General features: G+C 40.1%; 1 protein-coding gene and 1 long non-coding RNA gene across 5 annotated transcripts in view; one reads left to right on the forward strand and one right to left on the reverse strand.

Moving 5' to 3' along the window:
* Positions 1-2,760, reverse strand: part of LOC123849877 (uncharacterized) — a 29,195-nt gene extending 26,435 nt beyond the window's left edge. Inside the window, exons 1-2 of the long non-coding RNA XR_010407799.1 lie at positions 2,244-2,760; positions 1,823-1,963 (exon numbers count right to left, since the gene is read on the reverse strand). This is a non-coding gene — a long non-coding RNA (uncharacterized LOC123849877). The remainder of the gene's footprint in view (positions 1-1,822; positions 1,964-2,243) is intronic.
* Positions 2,761-2,904: 144 nt separating this feature from the next.
* Positions 2,905-19,552, forward strand: part of RAD23B (RAD23 homolog B, nucleotide excision repair protein) — a 41,275-nt gene continuing 24,627 nt past the window's right edge. Inside the window, exons 1-3 of one of the 4 annotated variants that reach the window (XR_010407798.1) lie at positions 2,905-3,372; positions 18,161-18,242; positions 18,578-18,657. Coding sequence is in view for 3 of the 4 variants with exons in the window: in XM_045882859.3 (XP_045738815.1) it covers positions 3,307-3,372; positions 18,161-18,242; positions 18,578-18,657 (228 nt within the window). In the remaining variant the exon portion in view is untranslated. The remainder of the gene's footprint in view (positions 3,373-18,160; positions 18,243-18,577; positions 18,658-19,552) is intronic. The other 3 variants (XM_045882859.3, XM_045882860.3, XM_064579679.1) reach the window with 3 other exon arrangements.

Below are 19,552 nucleotides of genomic sequence, written 5' to 3' on the forward strand. Positions count from 1 at the left end.
CACTATTTTTTCAGCCAATGTATATTAAGCATTCATATTGTGCTAGACTCTAAAGATACCATTCTGAACAAGGCTGACATAACACTTGGCCTCATGGAGCTTACAACTGAGTTGAGGATTCAGTCAACATACACTACTGAGCACCTGTGTTCCAGGCACTGATCTAGGTGCTTGGGAGAGAGCCGTAAGGCAAGTTCCTCTCCCGACAAAGCAGAGATGGGGACTGAGTAGTAATGTGAGACAGACCATAAACAAGTTGGAAAATAGTAATTTCAGGTAGATCCATGAAAAAATTAAAGCCAGGGTAATGTTATACCTATCTCATGGAGTTTTGTGGGCGCTCAAATGAGGTTGTCCTTGTAAAGTGGATAGTGCCTCACCTAAAGAGTTAATATTTATCATTTATCATTTCAGTTATTGAAGAAGTCCTCTCTAAGGAAGTAAAATATGACCTGGAATTTGAAAGATGAAAAGGAGTTAGCCACTCGAAGATGTAGGAAGAGAGAGTTTCAAGCTGAAGTGACCTCAACTGCAAAGTTTCACAGGTTAGAAACAGCTTAGCCTGTTTGAGGTACGAAAGAAAGGGAGGTGCAGAGGGATGACGGTGAATGAAAGGGAGAGAGAAGAAAAGAGATGAAGCCAGACAATTTGGCAGGAGTCAGATCATGTGTACTCTTCAAAGCCAGGTAAAGAGTTTGAACTGTATTCTAAAGTGTAATTAGGTATTAAGAATAGATGTGACATGATTTGAATTATGGTTGAAAAAGACTACTCTGACTGCTGGGGAGGCTGCTGGGGGAAAAGAGTAGAAGCGGAGAGACCAGTTGGGAGGCAGGTGAAGCATAATGATGGATTAGCCTAGGGTTGGTGAATTAGAAATGGTGAAAATGGCTGAATTTGGGATGTATTTTGGAGAATAAAATTGACAGGACTTGATAGTGGATTACATGTGGTGGGGGAGGAAATAGGAACAGAGGAGAGATTTACCAGGGATGATGACTAGATTTCTGGTCTGAGCACCTGGGTAGATGGTGGTGCCATGAACTAAAATGGGGGAAAACTGGTAAAGGGGCAGGTTTCATGGGGAAGAGAGGTCCAGAGAAAAATCAATGGTTCTGTTTGGCCATGGTAGGCTTCAGCGCTTGTTACACTCTAAGTGAAGGTATTATATAGGTAACTGGCTAACTCTATCTACAGCTAAGGGGACAGGTCCAGGCTGGAGGTATTTCAAAACAAAGGACAAGATGAGATCACCTGATGACCAACAGTAGATACACAGAAATGCAGAGAGCAGAGGATTAAATATTGAATTACAATACAGGGACATCTGTGCTGTGAAAGAGGAAATGCCAGGTTAGTGGAGAGGGAAGTTGGTCAGGGAAAGTTCCATGGAAGGATTATACCTGAGCTCTTAAATACAGGAAAAACCAAGCAGTGATACTGTATCAGTCAGGATGATGGCACAAAGATGTAATTTGCAATTGGTCACATGGTTAGTGATCTAACTCTAACTTTCCTTTATACTTGAACCACCTTATGTCAAACAGTACCTTAATAAGAGGCAGAATAGCCCAGCACCTAGGAGCACATGCTCTAGAGTCATTCTGCTTGGGTTAAAATGCTGATCTGTCACTTACTAGGTGGGTGACTCCAGGCACATTACTCAGCATCTCTGTATTCCACTTTTTTTTTTATCTGTAAATGGGCATACTACAAACAGCTAACTCCTTATGCGATTCTCACTCTGTTCCTTGTCTTTATATACATTATCCAATACCCCCCTCCAATAATCAATGGAGTTGAGTGCTATTATTATTCCTACCTTACTGATGAGGAACTGGAAACACATTTACCCATTCCACTAATATTTATCGTGTGCTTGCTGTCAGGCACGTTTCTCCATGCTAGAGATACATCGGTTAACACATCAAGATCCTCGCCTTTGTGCAGCTTCAGTCTGGGGCTTGGAGGAAAAGATGACAAAGATAATAAATATCTGTATTATATGGTAACTGGAGGATGTTAAATGCTATGGACAAAACAGAATAGGATAATGGAGCTAGGGAAGCTGCGGTTTTAAGCCGAGGATCAGGGTAGACTTCACTGAGAAGGTGACATTTGAGCAAAGATTTGAAGGAGTTGAGACAGTGAGCCACCCAGCCATCTGGGTAAAGAGGATTCAGAAGCGGGTACAGCAAGTGCAAAGGCAGGCCTTTAGGCGGGAGCAAGTGCCTAGTACCCACCAACAACCCCAAGAGCCAGGGAGAGGAGGGAGATGCGGTGAGAGGCTGGGGCTATGTATCCAGTTCCAGGAACTGTGACTTTGACTTCTCCGTGACAGGAGCCACCGGACAGTTCTGTCCACGGAGGAGTGAAAGAACTTGACCGCCTCTGTCCGTCCTTCTACTTAGGCCCAAGGTCCACCTAGGCAGTCCGGCACTGGGGCCTGTACTCTCAGGAGTAAAGAATCAGAGTCGCCACCACAAATGCTCATCCACATAGAAAGCTCCCGGTAAGCTCCGGCCCAGTACCGGGGTTACCACGAGCCTTTCTCTTAAACCCCGCCCCAACCTACCGCCCTCCAGTTCCCCAGCTCCAGACTTCGGCATCCACTTAGCGCGGTCTCCACGTAGCGCTTCCCCGGCTACGGGTTGCGCAACTCAGGGAGCCGGGAGGAGTCTGGACGTAGGCGGAGCAGCGGCAGGCGGGAGAACGCCCCGGCTGCAGACGCCACAAGGAAGCCCCGAGAGCCCTCCAGACGCCCACTGACTGCGTCTGCGCACGCCCGATCCAGGCCACCGACATTCCAGAGCCGCAATCCGCCCCGCCCCAATTCCGGGGCGGAGTTCTCGGCCGCGCCTGCGCACAGCCTCGCCGCACCCTACGCCTGCGCGGTTCGCCAGCCCGTTCCCATCCCCCAGATTTTTTCGGGTGGGGGAGGGGGCGCGTCTCGGCGAGTCACGTTGATGGCGGCCACCAGCCTGTGGTGAGCTAGCGGATTCTCTGCTTGTCTCGCAGAGCCCCTCGTGCCTCCTGCAGACTCAGTGGCCGGCGCCGGGCGCGTGAGGAAGCACGGCGGCCAGAACTCGCGAGGAAGGCCGCAGTCGCGGAGGGAGCGGCGCGGCCCGGGCCCAGGGCTGGGGGAGAGGCCGCTCCGCAGGGCGAATGTGACAAACCCCCACCCCCACCGCCTTCCTCCCTAGTGCGCGAGGAGCGCGGGCGACCCCGGGGCCCCGCCAGGCCACAGACCCCGCCCAGCGGCCAGCACCCGGAGCAGGCCCGGCAGCGGAGCTGCGCCCCGGCACCATGCTGGTCACCCTGAAGACCCTCCAGCAGCAGACCTTCAAGATCGACATCGACCCCGACGAGACGGTGCGAGCGGCGGGGAGCGTGGGGCCGGGCGGGGCGGAGGCGGCCGCGCGCGGGCCGCGGGGAGCGCGAGGGGCCCGCCGGGCCTGGGCGGGGGGCGGCGCGGCTGTTCTGTGCCCTGGGCCCGGGCCTCAGCCCCGAGCAGGGCCCGGCAGCGCGGCCGAGCGGGGAGAGCCCTCAGCACACCCGGGAGTGCGCGGCGAGCGTAGGGCTTGGGCCCCGGGCGCTGAGTAAGGCCTGCTGGTTCTGGGCACGGGCAGGGCCCGGGGTCCCGGCTCTGGCGGTGTGCGGCCCACCCGAGCCTTCGGAGTTGGCCGCGGGCTTTGTGGCAGGAGTAAGGGGAAGCGGCGGCCGGACGCCGAAGCCCTGGTGGCAGATGGCGTGGAGCACACGGCCGCGGGGCACAGGAGGCCTGGGCCTGAGCAGCTCTCGGTAGTGGGGCCGGGGGGGAGGGGAGGTCGAGGCTTCGTTGGTGATGGTAGTCGGCCTTTATGGGTCCTCAGGTGCGGGAGGGAGATGTAGGCGTCGTCACTACCCCTGAGTGGACCCGGTTAGGAGCTAAAGTCTGGGACGTGGTAACTGGAGAGAATGAGCTTTAAAAAAAGATAGCAGGTTCCGTCAGCCCCAGAGTGAAAGGCGAGTGGTGAGTGGAGAGGGGTGTTGAAAATGAATGATTTGCCCCCTCCTCCCCAGAATTGGTGACCCTTTTATTCGCATACACTGTCTTGAATCCTGTAGCCGCAGTTCTCCCGCCACCGAGCCCACACCCACACGTAGATTGCACTTCCAGGCCTCTTCGGTGGTGAAGATTTTTTGTGTTAGAGCCCTTCATATCCAGGCTCAAACTCACCTCCAGATTAAAGACTCCTCTTGTGTTGTAAGTCCTGTAATGTAGGTACTTACCCTACACTCTTCCCCCAGCCCCCAAATAATAGCACTTCAGGGGAGAAAAAAAAGAAAATAAAAACTTTGAATCTTTTCTGCAGTTAAACCCTCGAACACTTCAGAAGTCCACGTGGTAGATTTTCATGCCATCTTCTGTATTTGTGACTGCAAAAAGAGCCACTGTGTTGAAGTCAGTACAATTTATGCCAAGAATCTAAATATGCCACCGGTGTATATCAGCTTTTCTTTTGGAATTGTGGTTCTGTATATCATTAAGATTGTCATGTTTAGTTTAAACCAGCTGCTTTCTGCCCATCTATATTAAAAAATAGTTGATTCTGGCTTTGGTGGAGATCAGCGGTCTTGGTGTTAAATAGATGAGTTCCATTTGTGCCTCTAACTTATTTGCTATGTACCTACCTGCCTTTCGGAGATGTGAGGATTAAATGATATTTAATTGGTGGTCAGTAAATGAAATCAGTGGTTAACGAACGGATACCTTTGGGTGAGGATATAGTGTTATGTTTTACTTGTCTCATTTAATCTGAAGTTTTGTGTCTCTTCAATTATTTAAGAAACATAGTTCCCAATCTTTTTGGAACTGTGGCACAAAATAATTTTATTGCAAGAATATGTAAAAGTATGCTTTGTGATAAATTCTTAAAGGTACAGGAGATAGCAATTATAGATGAGAAACTCTTCAGTGTCCTCAGAAGTAATTGACAATGCCCTGTGGATTGATGTAATTAATAGAAGTCAGATTTTTCTTGAATTTTTCCTTATTGCCAAGTGTGTACTAATAAGTTAAAGGATTAAAGTTTAAAGTGCAACTGTTTAATGTTCTCAGACAAAACTTTTCATAAAATGTCTATTTGACTTTGGTTCTTTGCAGTAATATTGGTGCGGCAGGAGCTTTCCCAGCTTACAGTATTCAGAATTAACTCCAGAATTATTGAAACCTAAAGGAGTTTTTGTAAATACCTGTGGGTTTATTGAAGTTATGCAGTAACTTTTCTACAGCTCCACTGAATGTTCTATGATAGTTGGATAACTCTTACGGCACTTCGTGCATTGATTATCTTAGAGCCAATATTGTATTTGTATATACTCAATATATTTGTTGTTTACTGGTTTATTTCTAAGGAATATCTTGAGTTACAGGATTTATAAATATACTTCTAAAAGTGTATTTTCCGAAAGACCATTGTTACAGAGAGTGGCTTCAGCTTCTTATTCCTATTTGTCTAAATATATTTTTGTTCTTATTTATATAAATATAAAAACTAACATTGTTAGTCTGGAGCAAGAAATGAAGACAGGAGCATTTACATTAAAATGATTTGTAGGATTTCTTTTTTTTTCTTTTTTTTTTTTTTAGATTTTATTTTTAAGTAATGGTCTACACCCAATGTGGGGCTCTAACTTACAACCCAGAGATCAAGAGTCCTGTGCTCTACAGCTGCCCCTTGTAGGATTTCATTTTAATGGACTTAAATTTCAGAGATATTTATAGTGGGGTTTTTTTGTTTTGCTTTTAAGGTTTTATTTATTTATTTGAGAGAGAGAGTACATGGGGGAGGGAGGGGTCAGAGGGAGAAGCAGACTCCCTGCTGAGCAGGGAGCCCAATTCAGGACTCCATCCTGGGACTCAGGATCATGACCTGAGCGGAAGGCAGTTGCTTAACCAACTGAGCCACCCAGGCGCCCTTTAGTGGTTTTTTTAGTATCTATTTTGGATACAGTATTTAGGTAAAATTTCTGTAAGAAAAGAAACAATGAAAGTTAAAATAATACAAGGAGACTCTAAGTGTCCTGTTGTGAAAATTTGTTGTGAAAACTAGGTAACCAAGGATATTAGAAATAGATCTAAAATAAAGAGGAGAAAATAGGATTTTAGTGAGACCTGTAGGGAGATCCACATAAAGTGAAGAACAGTTTTTGCTCTCAGAGACCTTGATTTTGGCTCCTCAAAGGTTTGTCCTTGTTTGATTTTTACCTAGAAGGAACTAAGAAAATTAAGTAACTTGAAGTGGCCAGCATAGAAACTCTGGTGAGCTTGAGATGAGCGGGAAAAAAATGAATGCAAGAAAAGACTGAGATAAGAGGAATTATGGGAGTGATTCATTTGTTGAACATGTATATGTTTAGCGGTCTTTTGAGTGTCAGCACTGGAGGAGTACAGGCACATGTGGAATGTGGTGGGTCTTTTGGGAGCCTTATTGACCTAGTAGCTCAAAAGCTGTAGAGTAGATGTACAAAGCGGGGAAAGCAATGGAATTTGTTTTTATATTGTTCGCGTTTGCTTTAGTTTTTGAATGCTGAAAGTCCTCTCCCCCTTTTTCAACTACCAAAATTTTCTTAACACTTACTAGCCATTTTGTATCATTTACTTGACCATTCCCATGCACCACCTTTAGTGTAATCAGTGCAAGTCTTTTTACTGTTAACGATAGTAGTCTATCTCCTCTTATAGTCAAACAATACAGAAATAAAATGAGAAGGTTGGATGGGAAGACCATTGCTAAAAGAGAATATTCTTAATTGTGTGGTTTTATTTTAAAGACATTTTTTATTTAAAAAAATTGGAGAAATTTAATCTATATAAAGCATTCTGTGATGTCTAATAGACTACTACTTGTATAAAATCTTAAAAATTCTGAAAGTTGGTGATGTGATGGATGGACATATAGAGGAAAATGGAGTACACAGTTTTTTAAAGCTCAAATCCAAAGGCACTTAATTTTGTTTTGCGGTTACTTCAACCCTTAATTAAGAACAAATATATTAAAAAACAAAAATTGAGATGATTGTAATACATTGCAGGTTTTATTGTATCACTAAAAATGATGACAAGAAAGAGTTATGTGATACTCAGATTTAATTCTTCAATATGCTAACCCTTGTCACTGTTGTGTGCTTTCAATAAGTGGAGGAACAATAGTAAGTGAGAGATTAGACTTTAAATGAAGAAGCTGAAATGCAATTAATAGTACATAAGTGACATCAAAGCTATTGTATGTATATGTTGGAATTTTGGATAAAAGAACTGTAAAGATACAGTAGTTTTAATTATAGAAAGCACATTTAGTGTACTGTAATGTGTAAAGAAATACCTTGCTTTGTGGTTTATTTGTATAATATTGGTGATTACACTGTAAAATATTGTTTAGTACTTGTTCTGTATATGGTATTTGTTAGCCGTCATTTATTAGCAACTTGTTCCTGTTGTGGTTTACTGTATTTTAATATAGTTGTGCTGGAGATAGTACTTTATTATAGAAGTTTCCTAGATTATTAATACATTCAGAGTAATAAATGTATTAAAATACTGTATTACAGGGGCATCTGGGTAGCCCAGTCGGTTGAGGGTCTGACTCTTGCTTTTGGCTCAGGTCATGATCTCAGGGTTTGGGATGGAGCACGGAGTTGGGCACTGTGCTCAGCGGGGAGTCTGCTTGAGATGCTCTCTCTTTAAAGCAAATAAATAAGTCTTTAAAAAACTATATCACAGAGATGAAATGAAGGTTTCTTGGCATATTGGTAAAACATAATACGGGAAGTACCTGGGAAATCAGATACGGTTTCTGCCAGACTTTTGCTCTTCCTATACCTAGCACATAGTGGGCATTTAATAAACATCTTTTGAATGAATTGAATGTATTCTTTTAGTGATCCCTCAATATTTGCATGTTGATTTTTATTTAATATTTGTTGAGTACTTACTAAACTTTCAGTCCTACGGTCATGGTGCATATGTTACAATGGAATAAATCCGTTAAAAAAACAAATTTTAATAACTAGATAATGCTAAGAGCTATGTAGAGAATTGAAATAGGGTGAGGTAATGTGATAGTGTATGACTGGGTGGCTACTTTTAAATTGACTAGTCACTGAAGGCCTTTTTGAATACAGTGACATTTAAACTGATATCTGAATAATAATAAGTACTCAGATGGGGAAGAGTGCTTTCTGTAGGGAAAGACCTTTAAGAGTGTGTTTTGGGACTCAAAAAAGGCTTGTATTGCTAATCTAGTAGGTGAGGGAGAAGAGAGGTAATCAGAGTTAGGCAAGGGGGGTTTTCAAGGTAAAATAAGAAGCCTTTGGGGAATTTTAAGCAGAGGAGAAAATGATTTTAAAGGTTACTTTGACTGCTATATGGGAAATGGATAATAGGATGAGCAAGAGGAATAGCAGGGAGAACAGTTAAGCTTGTATAGTAGTCTTAAACAGTCAAGGCTTTAACTAGGGAAGTAGGAGCCACAGATATGAAGAAAAATGGATGGATTTGAGATGTGCTTGGGAGCGTAGAGTTGAGAGAATTTTTGATGGGTTGGAGTGGGGAAAATTGAGAAATTGAAGATTAAGCCTAGATTTTGGTTGTATAAATTGTGTGAATACTTACGGTCTTTCCTGAGATGTGGAGGGCTGGTAAGGGAGCAGGTTTGGGGTTGTGGTGGGAACTCAAGATTTAAGATGCCTATTAAGCGTTCAAGTAAAGATGACAAGGAGATTTGTTACGAATCTCAATTCCAGAGAGAAGTTTGGGATGGAGATAGAGCCCTGACGATAGGCAGCCTATGTGGTTGACTTCAATCCATGGGACCAGATAAGATCATCTAGCAGTCTTTTTCAGTGTCAGTTGCTTGTGTAATTTGAACCCTAAATTATCCACTATATGTAATTAATTGTATTCTACTAGAATTGAAGAACCATGGTGAGAATGTAGCTAGGTAATAGGATGGGGCCTGGGGTTGAAGCCTTTATTTGGAGATTGAGTAGTGAATAGGTCAGTCAAGGAACAATCTTTGAAGTAGGAAGAATCCAAGAAAAGAAAATGTTTCAAGGAGAAGGAAAGGATCTAATGTACTGCTTGAGAGTTCAAGAGACATGCCCTTTGGTTTTGACAGCTTGGAGATTATTAGTTACCCTGACAAGTAATTTCCATGGAATGGAAAGCCAAAAGTTACGTTTAAGTGGATTGAGGAATGAGTGGGAGATGAGGAAATGTAGATGGTAACTATGGACATATATTAGTTATCTTGACATTGTCATTTTCCCTTATGTAGCTGCTTTTATCTTTGTGTTAAAAACATGTGAAAATGATCACAATTCTGATCTTCACAGCATGTGGTAGACATTGTTTAAAAAAGACATCCACACCAGAAAATAATGTATTAGTGTATGTTTTAAAAAGAAGAAATGAATGCCAGCGTGATTAGTAACTTGCTGCCATCACACAGTCAATGGCTTTGGTAGTTTCAGTATCTATGAAAGATGGTCTTGCCTCATACCCTGGTCTTGTATTCCTTAATCTCTCATCCAGTGATATTTCCTTCTACACTACCTCAATTATTCAGTCCCATGACTGGTAACTAGATCTTACTGCCAGTAACTGTAGCTATTCCCCCATCCCCAGTAATCTGTTTTTAGTAACCTACTTTACCTTTCTTCTGATTCCAGTTCTTATGAGACCTATAATTCATTTGATCCACGCTTCTTTTTGCTGGCCCTCCCTTCATGTTATTGCTTCCACTTTTGCCCAGCTAAAATAGGGTCAGTGATTATAATCACTCTCTTGCAAGGGTCAGCATAGCATGTCTCTTGAGCCAGGCTGCCTGAGTTTCAATCCTGGCTGTAGCACTTGCTCTGTGACCTTGGGCTAGTTACCCAATAATATGTCTGTTTCCTCATCTTAAAATGAGAGTACTGCCACTGGCAGTACTAACCTCATGTGGTTGTTTGGAAGGTTTTACGAGTTTGAGAGCATACACATAAAACCGTGACCATGCTTGACAACATGGTCCCAATCTCACTTCATTGTTTTTTCTTGGAAAACCCCAAATGTGATTAAATTCAGTTTTGTTTGTACTTGGCACTTGTGTAGCTAGAAGACAAACAAACACATAGCCACATTGATTTGTCTCACTTAAAGTTCGTGAACATTAACTGTAATTGGGCCGTTTGTACTGCCTGTTAAGTGTACTTCACTAGTGTACACTTTACTAGTCCATCCATTAACTCTTCCACTGTCATAAGCAGATTTCATTGAATGTCCTCATTTTCAGCCGATAACCCTAGCTTTTAGATTTTATTGAGATTTTAGATTTTATTGAGAATATAGAAACAGTCGGGACAGAACTTTTGCAGAGTCCTACCAGAGCTATCGACTTCCTATAGTCCCCTTTTGTTGGGGGTTGGTATCTATTAGGGGTGGTGCTAAGGCTGGTGCCTCTACTTTTCCACTATACCCTATACTTGGTCGTCTGTGAAGGACCTCACTCCATCTGTTCTCCTTTTCTCTTCTGCCTCATTGATTTTTCCATTCTAGAATATTCAGACATTTTCCTTATCTTAAAAAAACCCTCCCTTGTCTCAGTATCCCTCTTTGGCTACTGCCTCATTTCCCGGCTGCTCTTCATAGCAAAACTTAAGGGTAGCTCTTGAGTCTCTTTACTTGTTTTTATTATCTTGCTCACTTTCAAATACATCACACTACGGCCAACCTAGGGGTGAGTTTTTTCCCATTTTGTATTTGTCCTTTGTCCTTGAGCACTTAAACCTTTTTTCTCATTAGTAAAATAGGAGTAATAATAATTTGCCTGCCTTTTTGAGTTGGTGTGCAAATCAAATGAGATCATGGATCTGAAAATTTTTAGTGAATTGTGAAATTAAAAATAAACGTATACAATTTTTTTTAAAACAAATCCTGCTTTTTCATTGGTTTTCCATTATTTTGATCAATGCTTTCACTATCTTAAAAAGGTTTATATAGATGTGGTTTCCTCTCATTGTGTCAACTTGATATAATCAGCAATTTCAGTTTTTAAGAGTGGTGTTCTGCTTTTTTTTAGTTTGGAAATTGTGAGATGATTTGATAGGTAATGTATAAAATTTCTGTTACTTTTGTAAAGAAATGTGCTAAATTTCAGCCTGTCATAGCACAGAATCCTGCTGAAGGACATCACACCATCTGTTCCCTGTAAGTTTGGATAAATTCCTTATATAGTGTCTCCAAGAGCTAATTCTATAACTCAGTGAACTTTATAAACCCTTTAAATATTACATAAACCTTTTCTAGCAGAGGAAGTAGACTGGCTACAAATGACTAATGTATATGAACAGATCCTAAATACTTTAACAGGTGGATAAAAATTATGTGTCACTCCCTCTCTCCTTTCCCCCTCAAACTTTTGGTTGAATTAGGTAGGTGGCTTTTTTTGTAGTGTGTTAGATCCATTCTCTGCCTATATAGAAACTTTAAAAGTTATAGGTATCTTGAGATTTCTACTTCTCTACTTAGTTTTCAAAGTCTGTGTTTTTATCTTGTTGAAATCATACCGTTAAGAATATATTTTGGTATAGATTAAATTGGCATGAATAGTTTGGCTTAGGAGCCTGAATATCATAGTTTCTATGGGAAAAATAGATTCTGGATTTCAAATTACATTTTTTTTAAAGATTGTTTGTTAGTTTATTTATTAGAGAGAGAGAGTAGAGTGAGATAGAACATAAGTGGTGGGGAGGGGCAGAGGAAGCTGGAGAAGCAAGTTCCATGCTGAGCAGGGAACCTGACAGGGATCATGGCCCCTGCTGAAGGCAAAGGCTTAACTGACTGAGCCACCCACATGCCCCTCAGAGTATATTTTAAAATCATAGCCTTTTGGATCATAATTATAATTTGAGAATTGATGGCTTTTATTTACTGTCTACTCACATATTATTAATACTGTACTCTCAGTAATAAAAAATCTCTTTTACTACATTTTTCCATTCCGTGGGTCTAGTGGGAAGATTTTTCCTGTTGCACTAGAGTCAGCTGATTCTTGATAATCAATTCTGTTTTTAGAATTAGCGGGAGACTACTTTGGGGGAGGAATCCAGGAATTACTCCTTGGTGCCTGCCACTTTCTCAAATGGAAGTATACCACCCAAAGAATCCCCCCCCCCCCCAAAAAAAATGCATTGCCCACAGTGTAAATCTGTGAAACCCTTTTGCTTTGGGACTCTCCTTTTGCTAATGGCTAATAGCCAAATTTTGGTTGCTCTTAATTATTTTCCAAAAATTTACCTAGGTATTAGACTACTGCCTCAGACCTTTCTCTTTTTATTTTTCTTTTTTAAGTAATCTCTGTGCCCAGCGTGGGGCTCAAACTCAAGACCCTGAGATCAAGAGTCGCATGCTCTACCAAGTGAGCCAGCCGGGCGCCCCAGACTTTTCTTTTTTAATGAAGACTCCTCCCAGAATTGCAGTGTATTCTTTTTTTTTTTAAGATTTTATTTATTTATTTGAAATAGAGCAAGCTAGAGAGAGAGGAGAAGCAGGGGGAAGGGGCAGAGAGAGAAGCAGACTCCCCACTGAGCAGGGAGCCTGATGTGGGGCTTGATCCCAGGACCTGGGGATCATGACCTGAGCCGAAGGCAGACGCTTAACTGACTGAGCCACGCAGATGCCCCAAAATTGCAGTGTATTCTTGGATAATATTAGTAAGCAATGGTTGAGAGGGGGTGCAATGATTTTTTTTTTAAACTTTTTAAATTTTCCCTTAAATTACTAAAATAATCCAGGCTTGTTATAGTTAGTAAAGTGTATAAAAAAGCAGAAGGCTTTATCCTCCTGGTCCAGGTAACCACTATGGACTCTATATGCTGCTAGACATTTTTTTTATGTACATGTAGCACATAAACATAACTACACTGTTTTTTAAAAATCAACTAGCTTTTGCCCCTTAAAGATAATTATGTGTCATTTATTCATATGTACATGCATTCAGTGAATACCTTGCATGTATAGTGATTGTTCTTGTATTGCATTGTATTCAAATGAATGTACAATAATGTATTTTACCATTGAATGTTTAGGGTTTTCAGTATTATAAACAGTAGTGTGGTACACATATTTTGTTCATGTATCTTTGAAGTATTTGTGTGACCATATCTTTAGCCTTGATTTCTAGATGTAGAATTGTTGGATCAAAGGCATCAGTTTGCTTCATATTTGCCTGCATCAGTGCTCACAAATATCAACTTCCATATGAGTAACTAGCCAGTATTCAAATAAGAGATGTAGCACAGATTAAATGAGTTAAATATTGTGAAGCTCTTCATATACTGCCTGGCATGTGGTAAGTACATAGCACCCATGAGCTGTTACTCATTCAGCCTCTGTATTTCAGGGCTACCCATTAAAGCTTGCATAATTTTTTTTTACTACTTATAGTTATAACAGTAATAAGGAACAATACAGTTACAGCAGAAATAAGGAAAATATACTGTAACATTGAGGAAGCTGGGTTATCATATGAATATTCAATTGCTAACCTAATCAACAAGCTGTAGTCCTAGAAATCTTGTGCAAAAGTGCTGTGTAAGAGGACTGAGGTGCAAAACATTATGTTACTGTCATGGGGATACAATTTGTAAGACATTTTGATATCTGAAACATAAAACTTAAATTTGTTGAATGGAAAAGACTACTTTTAATGGTTATTGGCCTGGACTAGGGTAGTGCCAGGGGATGCAGTGTAATATTCACATGGGGAAATAATTAGGTGGTAAGTTGGAACCACTGGATGAATGATTTGAAGAATGTGGAAGAGACAAGCACCTCATGGAAATGGGATGAAAAAGAATAACTGATCAGCTTTTGTGTTGGCACTTTTTAATAGACTATTATTATTAATTGTGATTGTCTCCCTTTTGGGGGGGGGAAAAGCCATGTCAACCATGTTTAATGTTAGATAAAGAATATGTTTTTCTTAAATAATGCAATATATGTTAAGGAAAAAAAAAGAAGGTGGTAGCGGGAGGGGAAGAATGAAGCAGGGGAAATCGGAGGGGTAGACGAACCATGAGAGACGATGGACTCTGAAAAACAAACTGAGGGTTCTAGAGGGGAGGGGGGTGGGAGGATGGGTTAGCCTGGTGGTGGGTATTGAGGAGGGCACATTCTGCATGGAGCACTGGGTGTTATGCACAAACAATGAATCATGGAACACTTCATCTAAAACTAATGATGTAATGTATGGGGATTAACATAAGAATAAAAAAATAAATAAAAAAGAATATGTTTTTCTTTTGAAATGCACACAATTTCATAAGAGAAGTATGCGGCTAGGAAAAAAGTTTGGTTTCTGATAACAGTGCTTTGTTGATGGTTGGGTTGATGATAAACTCATTCTTCAGGGGGAAATAAACAGCAAAATGAAAGTTTAGCAAAATGAAAAGATAGCCTTCATTATTTATTGGGACTGTGGTGATCAATTCTAGATCCATCCTGTTTACTACTTAATGAAATAGCACTGGCATGGGGCTCAGCGCAGTTAGAGGAGTCATAACTGCATGTGTTGCTGGTCATAACTTTCCCAAGACAAGCCATGTGCAGAGGTGCTACCTCTTCTTTTTTTGCAACATCCAGAAAGAAGACCTTTCTTAATAAGCTGTTTTAAAGTGTGTTCAATTTGATCAGGTTAGGATTTAGACTTACTAGTCTATAGGCCATCTTTAAGCAAATATATTATGGTTGAAATGCCTATGGGATAAAGTAGAGACTTAAGTATGCATGGCTAAAGTTGAGAGGGCTAAGAAGTGACACCTGGATGGTTATTAAAACTAAAGGAGATGGAATATCTGGGAAGTTTATATAGAACAAAAGGCAGCCTTGGGTATAACCCCAAGTAGCACTTAAAGGGCTAGCCAAGGAAGAGGATTTCACAAAGCCGTGAACAGAGAGATAGGAGGAAATCCAGAAGAGCATGGCCTTACGGAAGCCAAAGGAAAGCACTGTAAACAGGAGAAACAGGTTCAGTACTGTTTAATGTGACAAGTCAAGTAAGGTAAGAAAGGACTAAGAAGTGTCTGGTTATGATTTTTGCTGAATTTGGTGATAACTGGTAAGAGCAGTTTTATGGAATCCTGGGGATAGGGAGAAAATAAGCAGCAGAATGAGAATAAAGTCCATTCTTTTGTCAGCACTGTATAGTTGAGTAGTAGGTCTGGTGTTACCAGTAAGTTCTACAGTGTGTGTAGTTAATTTTTTGAAAAATGCCTGAGACTAAAGGGAGGAGAGTGTAGCTGACAAGAGATATGGGGAGTTGGGAAGTTTTTTCTTTTTTTTTTTTTAAGATTTTATTTATTTATTTGACAGAGAGAGACATAGCGAGAGAAGGAACACAAGCAGGGAGAGTGGGAGAGGGAGAAGCAGGCTTCCCGCGGAGCAGGGAGCCCGATGCGGGGCTTGATTCCAGGACACTGGGATCATGACCTGAGCTGAAGGCAGAAGCTTAACAACTGAGCCACCCAGGCGCCCCTAAACACTTAGAGTGTTAGTCTGTGATTACTTTTTTAGCCAAATTATATAGATAGTGATGTCTATAGAGTTCTCATTGTTATATTCTTAATATTTAATCACCGGTTTGGTTTCTTTGGAGCAAAATGATTGGAGGTGTTTGTTGTTGTTGTTGTTCTGCTTTTTTTTATTCAGACATGATTAGTCCAATGTACCATCATGCTTCACACCCAGCATGGGCCTCAAACTCACCACCCTGAGATCAAGAGTCACATGCTCTACCAACTGAACCAGCCAGACACCCCAGCAAAACTCTTTAATGTTTGGCTTAATAGAAGATAGATTAGCTTCTCACCTGCTTCTGCATTCAGTCTTTTGTGGAATCACATGCTTTGTAACCTCTGGAAAACTCAAGTATATAGTTGTGAGAAAATTAGAATGGAAAAAGGCAAATAATGTCTTTGACCTTGCAGACCACTTGATAAGGTTTTACGAACCTTTATGGCTCCCTAACCTCACCTAGACAATCATTGCTCTAGGCGTTAGAATCCATAGCAGTGCAGGGATTTAGTGAAATGATCTTTAAAATTTATGTTAGAAATTTGGATATATCGTATCTTTTATTTCCTGCTCTTATCATGAAGTGCTAGTTGAATGTATAGGTAAAATCAGAACTGTCAACATTAATTTAAAGCAAGGGCCAACTGTAGAGTTATTGAAGTTGTGAAGTCTTTGTTCTTCTTTATTCTGAAACACACATAGCAGAGAGTTTACCATTATGATAAAGAACATTATGTGAAATTGAATAAGGCCGTGGAATTTATAGCCTGAGTTTACTGATGTTGAGATCAGATTCTCTGAGTGCTTTTTTTTTTAAGTTGTTACTTGTGTTCATTTAACCTTTGAAATTCAGAACAATAGAAAATAGTGGACTTAGATTCTTCTGATGGATTTCTACTTTGGGGAACATCAGAATAGTGGTGATGCTGTTGACTCATTTCAGGAAGATCAATGCAGCAAGGGTAATTTATATGGTGTGTGCAAAATAACTCTGCTTTAAAGCTTGAAGTCAGAAAGCTGGGTTTCAGCTACTACTTAGTAGCTGTGTGACCTGGGGAGGAGATTTAACGTCTCTTCTCATCTATAACATTGAGTGGATGATATTCCCATTTGTCCCAGAGTTTTAAGAATTACTTGAATTTGTGTATGTTAATGTACTTAAAGCTGTATAAGCATTATCATCTTTTTTTTCTTTTGGAAGATACATTGTTGCTTTTTAATTGTACAAAGGGACCTTCTCTTTCTCTCTCAGGCGGTTTTTCATCTAAAGCTCAGAACTATCAACTTAGACAATTTTCAGAAGTATGCTGGGAAATTGAAGGAAATGGAATTTTCCCCTTTGATTCTTGTGTCTTTAATGAAACTAGTACGTTCTCTTTGTATCCCTATCAGGCAGTCTTTCACCTAAAGCTCAGAACTATCAACTTAGACGCTTTTTAGAAGTATTCTCGGAAATAGAAAGAATAGAATTTTCCCTCTTGATTCTTGTGCCTTTAAAGTAATGAAACTAGTTCCATTATGTCTTCTTGCCTCTTTTACTCCTGTGCCACCCTGCTTTCTGATCAGTGTCAGAAATTGATTGGACTCATTTTCAAAATACCTTATAATGACCCTATTGTCACATAATTTTAGGAATCAAAGAGACCATAAAGATCATCTATTTCAGTCCCTCGTACTTCGTAGATGAGACTGATATTTGAGAGAAACCGAACTACTTGTTTAAGATCATTTAAGTGGTACAGTGGTCCTTGGCCAAGGCTGAACTTTGGAACCACCTGTAAAGCTTTAAAAAAAAATACAGATGTTCACGCCACATCCCCAGAAATTGTTTTAATTGGTCTTTAAGCTCCCTCGGGTGTGATTATAATGAAACGTATCCCACTTTTAAAGTGAATCATTTGCCATTTAACATTCATATTTAACTTCTATTATTATTGTAGAAGTGACTATTTCATTTCTTAGGCCTTTTAGGTTAGAGAGTTTTTCTTTACTTTTTTACTCTGTGGGAAATAAGGCCATAAACTATAATGAGAATCAAAACTTTCTGATGTTGAAATCTTTATTTTGAATGGATTTATCAAGTCAACTGGTAAAGTTTTTTCTTTTTAATCTGTGTATGTCTAGCATCTGTGGTAAAACAAAGTTTATACCTATTATGCCTAGCGATATGTATTTTTTTTTTAAGATTTTATTTATTTATTTGACAGAGAAAGACAACAGCGAGAGAGGGAACACAAGCAGGGGGAGTGGGAGAGGGAGAAGCAGGCTTCCCGTGGAGCAGGGAGCCCGACGTGGGGCTCGATCCCAGGACCCTGGGATCATGACCTGAGCCAAAGGCAGACGCTTAAGGACTGAGCCACCCAGGCGCCCCTTTTATGCCTAGCGATATGTATTAAGAATGAGTCTTTTTGATATAATATTGTAAAGACAGGATCTTTAAGTTTTTGGAAGTATATTTAATAATTAATATGCATAAAATTTTACCTTGCATTATTTATTCAAATTCTGGATTGTCATTTGTTGTTTAGACTTTTTAGAAAAAAATCTTTGTTTTTCCTGTAGGTGAAGGCACTGAAAGAGAAGATTGAATCTGAAAAGGGGAAAGATGCCTTTCCTGTAGCAGGTCAAAAATTAATTTATGCAGGTATGAATTAAATATTGTAAGTAATATGCCATCTTCTTGCTTACAGTGACAGTCTTTGGTTTTAGAAATTGTCATCTTATAAATTGTGTATACAGATTGAGTCTTTCAGAAATATATACGGTGTTTGTGTTTGATATCTTTCAGTCAAATGTTAGTGCCTTTTCACCCGATTATATTTCCGTTTATATTTATCTTGGCTGATTAGTTAATGTTTTTCTTTGGGGAAAGTATTAATTGATAGAATTGACATTGGTGATTATTTTAACTTCAGTTAATGTGTAAGACAAAGGTTATGGGGCTTCAAATGATGTGTTCTTTTTTTCTTAATGTACTAGGCAAAATCCTCAATGATGATACTGCTCTAAAAGAATATAAAATTGACGAAAAAAACTTCGTGGTGGTTATGGTGACAAAAGTGAGTTTGAGCCTTGTTCTGTATATCTTTATGCATATGAGGGTTTTTTGGGTTTTTGGGTTTTTTTTTTTAAATAATGATCCCAACTGTGTATATAGTTTGTGCACATCCATATGGCAGGTACTTAACTGTTATTTAAAGGTTTTAACAGTCTACTTTGAGTCAGCCATAAAGTTAATTATTTTGTACATTTATAGCTTAAACATAACTTTAAATGAAACAGATAATAAAAGGTCATGTAAAAATTGTTAAGTTTTGCTGGAGTAGTAAAATCGGTAATTAAGTAATTTAAAGTGTGATTCTTAGTAATTGAGTAAATAGTTCTTATTTTGTGTTTTTAATAAGGGTGCCTTAAAGGGACTTGCTAAATTATGTACTAGATCTGACTTGACTCCTCAGGCAGAAAAGGCATGTAAACTCATAATTTCAGTGATATTCCTTAGTTGAGGGGGTAGATTTTTAGATGCTAAAAAAGGAAAAGGCAGCTGAAGAAATGATAGAATGATAGTTGTGAGAAAGGTTTTGGTTTGGTGGTGTTTTTTAGAGGGGAAGGGCAGAAGGAGAGAGAGAATCTTAAGTAGGCTCTCTGCCCAGTGCAGTGCTGGACGTGGGGCTCAATCTCAGGACTCTGAAATCATGACAGACCAAGATTCGGACACTTAACCAACCAATTGAGCCACCCAGGCGCCCCTTGAGGAAGTTTTTTAAAGGGAATATTTTTGTGACTTGTTGGATTGAAATATATTTGGGACAGTTTATAAAAGTCAGAGTTTTCTCTAAGGCAGAGAATGAATTCGGGTTCTTTCAGAGGTTCTGTTATATTTTTGTTTAAAGATACATAAGCATGCAGTGGAGAGTTAAATAGGGATGTGGTGGTACTCATGACATGAATTTT

Source organism: Mirounga angustirostris, unplaced genomic scaffold (genome assembly GCF_029215605.1).
Source record: "Mirounga angustirostris isolate CCGP_5_RB_7025 unplaced genomic scaffold, mMirAng1.0.hap1 SCAF_15, whole genome shotgun sequence".
Taxonomy (NCBI): Eukaryota; Metazoa; Chordata; class Mammalia; order Carnivora; family Phocidae; genus Mirounga; species Mirounga angustirostris.